The sequence below is a fragment of the Anneissia japonica genome, unplaced genomic scaffold (genome assembly GCF_011630105.1).
Source record: "Anneissia japonica isolate Jap-2015-1 unplaced genomic scaffold, ASM1163010v1 scaffold724_len3256291_cov202, whole genome shotgun sequence".
Classification (NCBI taxonomy): Eukaryota; Metazoa; Echinodermata; class Crinoidea; order Comatulida; family Comatulidae; genus Anneissia; species Anneissia japonica.
In genome coordinates, this window is record NW_022744966.1 from 2,178,169 (window position 1) to 2,184,496 (window position 6,328).

The window sequence follows — 6,328 nt, forward strand, 5'->3', positions numbered from 1 at the left end:
ATATACAAAACTTTTTATAATACGTAAAATTTATTCACTTATGAGTTGACTGGAAGCGAGAAAAAAGTCTGCCAATATCGTTGAATCATGGAGGTATTTAGATAATTGTGTCATATTGCGTTGATGTCTGGAATTGAACGATAGCCAACTGTGGTTAGTTCGTCTTTGGTACAGTCAGGCACTAACTTAGCTCCCAGGGTTGCCAGGAAATTGTCCTGAATTGATACGAAAATGTTTTATTGAGTCACACGATTGCTACCGTGGCAACGCTGCCAGCACGTGCGACGTCACATTTTTTTTTTTACCTTTCTTATCACTCTTTGAATTATTTTTTATGTAACTTTCTTTCCTTACAATTACTCAGCATTATAAGCTTCATTTATTACTGTCAATAAATTAATTACACACTGTTGATAACCTACCTAATGAATTTATTTCATACGTATTTTGATTAAGTGTTTTTTTTTCATTTGGAATATTCGATAGACAAGCAGAACCAATATGGTATTAGAAACTTGATGTTTTAATTTATGAAACATTTTAATATGTATATTGTACGTTTGTTGATAATGGTTTTACAATCATTTGTTTTATTTAATAATTCCTTTTGCAAACTACCAATGACATCAAGTACTATTGTCGACATGGACGACGCGACATGAAAAAGGGGCCAACATTTAAATTAAACAGAAAAAAAAGAAAAGTGAATGTCATTTAAAATGGACCAAGAACTCGGGGTTTTAATTTTGTTATCTATTTTAATTGCTTAAATGATGGGTGGCGCCAGCGGGGGGGGGGGCGTCCTGGGGAGTCCCTCCCCCCTCCTCGGGATTATTTCTCGTTTCTGAGATAATTAAGGATAAACAATGCCAGTTGTTAGAGAAGAGGTGAAATAATTGTAGCCAAAGTAATATCGTTAATTAAAAATTAACAATTTGAAATATGTTTTTTAAACAGATGTTGTCTTTGGCCAGGACACTTCGACAACACCATTGCCAGCATTTAGAGACACAAATTTAAATGGCGTGAACGCAGGAAACATGAACGGAAACATGAACCCAGGAAACATGAACCCAGGAAACATGAACCCAGGATACATGAACCCAGGAAACATGAACCCAGGAAACATGAACCCAGGAAACTTGAACCCAGGCAACGGACTTGGTGTAAACAATTACCCAATGGGGGCAGGAGGTCTTGGAGGAGGATCCTCAACCACCGTGATCCCTGGTGCTGGCATCAACGGTGCTGGTATCAACGCTGCTGGACAAGCTATAGGAACTACAATCGGTGGCGCATCTGTAGTCGGAGGTGGAGACAGTAGTGACAGCAGTGAGGAGAGTCAACTTGAGATCCCAGAAGTACCAGAGAGCAGCGACCCTGGTGGGGCTGCACAAGAAGCTGGGGATAGTCCAGACACCGCTGATGGTGCCGCTGTCAATGCTGGTATTGGTGCTAATGGTGTTAATGTTGGTGGTGGTGGTGGTGGTGGTGCTGGTAATGTTGGAGCACGCGGTGACCAAGAATTCAATGAAATCGGTGATTCACCAGATGGTGCTGAAAACATAGTAGATGCAGATATGGGAGAACAGGTTGGCAAAGGCAATTCTGCTGGCGTCACGGCTGGTATTCTAGTTGGTGTTGTTGCCGTAGTAGCAGCCGCTGCGGGCGTAGGCCTGTACGTTGTAAAACAACGAAGAAATATCTTTTCATCTAGCAATGTATAAGCATTCGCCTTAAAAGACTCTAACAAATTATGTTTAAATTTACATTCACATGTATGTATATATCTATATAACTTAGTCACTGTATATAAATACATAAATACATGTCTTCTTTGATTAAGATATTATACTTTATATAGTTTAATTACAATTTACAATTGTCAATTTTCATTATAGCAGGTCTGGTATTTTATATATTTCTCATATGATATATAAATACTGTACAAAAATTCAAATTATATATGAATTTATATTGTATAGATTTATGCAAATACATATTAATTCTTCTCTATGAATTGAATGTAGTTCTACATTGTTGTAAATGTACATAAGTAAACATCTTACATAAGTTGTTGCAATAACGTCACCATGTAATGATTAATTATGTCATCAACAATTACGTAATCAAAGTAATGTTTTCCCTTAATTTAAGTTTTATTTTAAATTTAAGCTGTATATATGTTTTCTACCTAAAAACTTGAGGGCAAAATTGAATTCTGTCCGGTGAAAGCTTTTCTAATTTTTAAACCTTGACTACAAGAATTTTTATTTTTATAAATAGGTCTGTTAGCTTTTAATTTTCGAATTAATTAATAAAATAGAAATATTGTAGGTCTCTCACTGGCTTGCTTTGATGGAAAACATTTTCGTTAATTACATGTACTTACGGTGGATAAACTTTAGTTTAAACATTGAGGGCGTATTCTAAAAATAAGTTCATCGCACTGATAAAAAAAATCGCAAAGCACGTACTTTAAAGTGGTGGATGTGTGATGCAAGATCACACATTGTTATTATGAAAAATGAAATATACTTATTATTTAAGGATAAATGGAAAACTTATCCACAGATAGGTCGAGCCAATTATTTGTACCACTGATACGAAAATGTAACTTTTTGGGAATGATAAGATAAATAATACCTGAAAAACGAGTTTTGAATTCTTTTGGTTTAAATACATTTGATGAAAAAAGGTGTATTTTTAAATTGTGAGAATGTTTGAAGCAGCGAGAATAGGTCGGAATATATAGGCTAATTATTTAATAACGATAGAGATTATACATAATGATGATGATGTTACTTGTTGCTTGAGCGCTTTTCCTTTCAGTTACGAAGCACTGTAAGTGCCTCCCTGGTCATTGAGTCCACATGCTTAAGTGTTGCTGTCATATTGGTGCAGTAGCAGACAAGCCGACCAGTTACCCATTTATACTCTGGGTGGAGAGAAGCAATGAAGATAACTTGCTTAAGGACACAAGAGAAATGCATAGCGAGGGATGTTGTTGTTGATGATGATGATGATGACGATGATGATGGATGATGATGATGATGATGATGATGATGATGATGATGATGATGATGATGATGATGATGATGATGATGATGATGATGATGATGATGATGATGATGATGATGATTATGTCGATAATGATGATGATGGTGATGATGATAATGATGCTGATGGAAATAAGGCCTAAAAAATAATTGCTTTTTTGCCTTCTTTTTTTAAAATGATAAAAAGGCTTGTAGAAAAAGTTTTTTTTTCAATATTACTCATCAGTTGGAATAGAAATAACCCACAGTTGACATTCTGCAATGAATATAGGCATAAAATGGCAATAGTTTACATCAGACAACAACTCTAGACAACTTTGTGGAGCATCTGACCAAAATAAAGATCAATTCACTCACATTTTTTTTTAATTTGTAAAGAAAATATTTACAAAATGTTTTTGCCGCCCCTATTTGTTAGGAGCTGGTGAGGAGGGCAAACAACGATAATGATTACGACGATAATTATTACGATGATTGAGATTCAAGATTCAATAATGTATTGCTTCAAATACCGTCATTGTTGTCCACCAAACAATCTTAAAATAGACAAGAAAAAACAAAATGAACAGATATCCTAACTTCAACAAACTACTGTATGCACTGTAATGGTAGAGCGTTCAAAGGTTCTAGTGACCCGCATATCTCGTGACTATACAGTTTGCTGTGGGCTATCATTTTTTTCTTTTTCTTTCTTTTTTTTCTTTTTTTTTTCTTTTTTTACCTCTCAAAAGGGGGGGGGCCGGGGCCGGGCCGCCCCCCCCCCTAAATCCGCCCCTGCTCTGGGTGGAGAGAAGCAATGAAGATAACTTGCTTAAGGACACAAGAGAAATGCATAGCGAGGGATGTTGTTGATGATGATGATGATGACGATGATGATGGATGATGATGATGATGATGATGATGATGATGATGATGATGATGATGATGATGATGATGATGATGATGATGATGATGATGATGATGATGATGATGATGATGATGATGATGATGATGATGATGATTATGTCGATAATGATGATGATGGTGATGATGATAATGATGCTGATGGAAATAAGGCCTAAAAAATAATTGCTTTTTTGCCTTCTTTTTTTAAAATGATAAAAAGGCTTGTAGAAAAAGTTTTTTTTTCAATATTACTCATCAGTTGGAATAGAAATAACCCACAGTTGACATTCTGCAATGAATATAGGCATAAAATGGCAAGTTTACATCAGACAACAACTCTAGACAACTTTGTGGAGCATCTGACCAAAATAAAGATCAATTCACTCACATTTTTTTTTAATTTGTAAAGAAAATATTTACAAAATGTTTTTGCCGCCCCTATTTGTTAGGAGCTGGTGAGGAGGGCAAACAACGATAATGATTACGACGATAATTATTACGATGATTGAGATTCAAGATTCAATAATGTATTGCTTCAAATACCGTCATTGTTGTCCACCAAACAATCTTAAAATAGACAAGAAAAAACAAAATGAACAGATATCCTAACTTCAACAAACTACTGTATGCACTGTAATGGTAGAGCGTTCAAAGGTTCTAGTGACCCGCATATCTCGTGACTATACAGTTTGCTCTCCAATTCGAGACCTCCATTGGGACCTGAAAATTTGGGATGGTCTCGGGTTCGGCCTCCAATTAGAGGGCTAGCTTTGTGTTAAAAGGTTGAAGAGGATTGTTATTTGGGTCTTTGGAAAACCTAAAAGAAATTGAATAAATAGGCACTAGGCCTACATACATCACTTTGATGATGATGTTGAAACAACGCCAACTTCTATTCTCTCCTGTAAACTCAATAAATGCTCGAACACAACACCCTTACAATGTCCAAAATTCAAAGAATCATCTACTGTGATGATCATTAAATCAACATCATCAAAATCACAGAGATTTAATAGCCTAAATTGATATCAAAATTATTAAAGCTTATCTACGTCAATGTACGAGTCTGTGGATAAGACAGACAGATGTGGTGCAGGGCCTACCTCGACAAACTCGTGAGAATTTTGGGGAACTTCTGAAAATAAGTATTTAATCAAAAACATTATTGTGTAGGGCGTACTTTCGTTACCGTACTTAAGCTGGCTCCGCTCACATTATTAATTTTAAATTTTCATGCCGTATTTAACGTGAATATATTAAGAATACCAATGGTTCAGACATAAATTTACCGGGATTAAATTAAGTCTAAGACACCTCTTGGGCCTTCAGCATTTATGCATTTTGAATGGTAGGCTTCCCTTATGCAGCTCTGATATTTCTTGTAAATAGATGCAAAGGAAGTTGTTTAATATTAGGTGGGTGTTTTGATTAAATTTCCTGATGATCAATGTTGTGTAATTATCTTTTTACGAGGACGTCTATGTTCCTTGTTCAAGTAGCAATAAATATCTGATCACAGAGTTGGAGTACCCTGCTAAAATACTTAGCCCCTATTTAGTAAAAACTGGTACATCGTGCACGTGCTTGCGTATGTTTTGCTCATGAATAAATGAATGATACATACGCTTTCATTAACTTGGATTAACATACGTATGCATAATGAATGTTTATATGTACAGTATAAATGATTTATGGATATCCATAAATGTTGAATAAAAGACCCAGTGACACTTCGTAGTATGTTTGGTTTATGAAAACGAATTTAGACAGAAAAAAATGTTATTGTACCGTATAACGTATGTCACTCACATAATGACATCATAACTATTACTTCAACGAACATATGATCTCATACTCGTCCAACTATTTCCCCGCTAGACACTGTAAGTCTCAAGCGTCCAAACACCCACGGGAAGGCTCTATCCTGGCAGCGACTGAACCACATGGTATTACCATGCCGAGGCCTGTACGATACGGCACGACGATTACCCTAGACGAGGTTTTCCCTTGGGCCCGTACGCCCCTTGCCGTCCATTCATATTTTTACTTATAGTTATCTACGATTGTAATATGTCATCGTCAGGCAACGGTGCTACGTATATATAACAGTAGAAAATGTGTTTCACGTGATAAATGAAAAGTAATTTTAGCAAGGAAGTACTTTGAAAATGTCACTTGGAAATCACAACTAATTAATAATGTCCGTCTGCTTGCAAATAGATATAGGAACAAAAACTTCAAAACAAAGGATATCTTTCATTAAAAAGCTGATTAAACGCCGCGATTTTTATTCAAAACAAATATGCGTCGTGGCGCTTATTGAAGAGCCGCGGTTAGCAGAATAATTAACTTTTTGTACGGCAAATTTTTCGCTAGCGGGCTTA

General features: G+C 35.8%; 1 protein-coding gene across 1 annotated transcript; it reads left to right on the plus strand.

The window, feature by feature from the left end:
• Nucleotides 1-1,040: 1,040 nt before the first annotated feature.
• On the plus strand, nucleotides 1,041-1,727 carry LOC117119874 (uncharacterized PE-PGRS family protein PE_PGRS24-like). Its single transcript, XM_033264859.1, has one exon. The coding sequence runs from the start codon at nucleotides 1,041-1,043 to the stop codon at nucleotides 1,725-1,727; it is 687 nt and encodes a 228-aa protein (XP_033120750.1).
• The last annotated feature ends 4,601 nt before the right edge of the window (nucleotides 1,728-6,328 follow it).

Excerpts from the sequence above, each read along its gene's own strand:
- LOC117119874 (XM_033264859.1), top strand. The coding sequence starts at position 1,041 with ATGAACGGAAACATGAACCCAGGAAACATGAACCCAGGAAACATGAAC.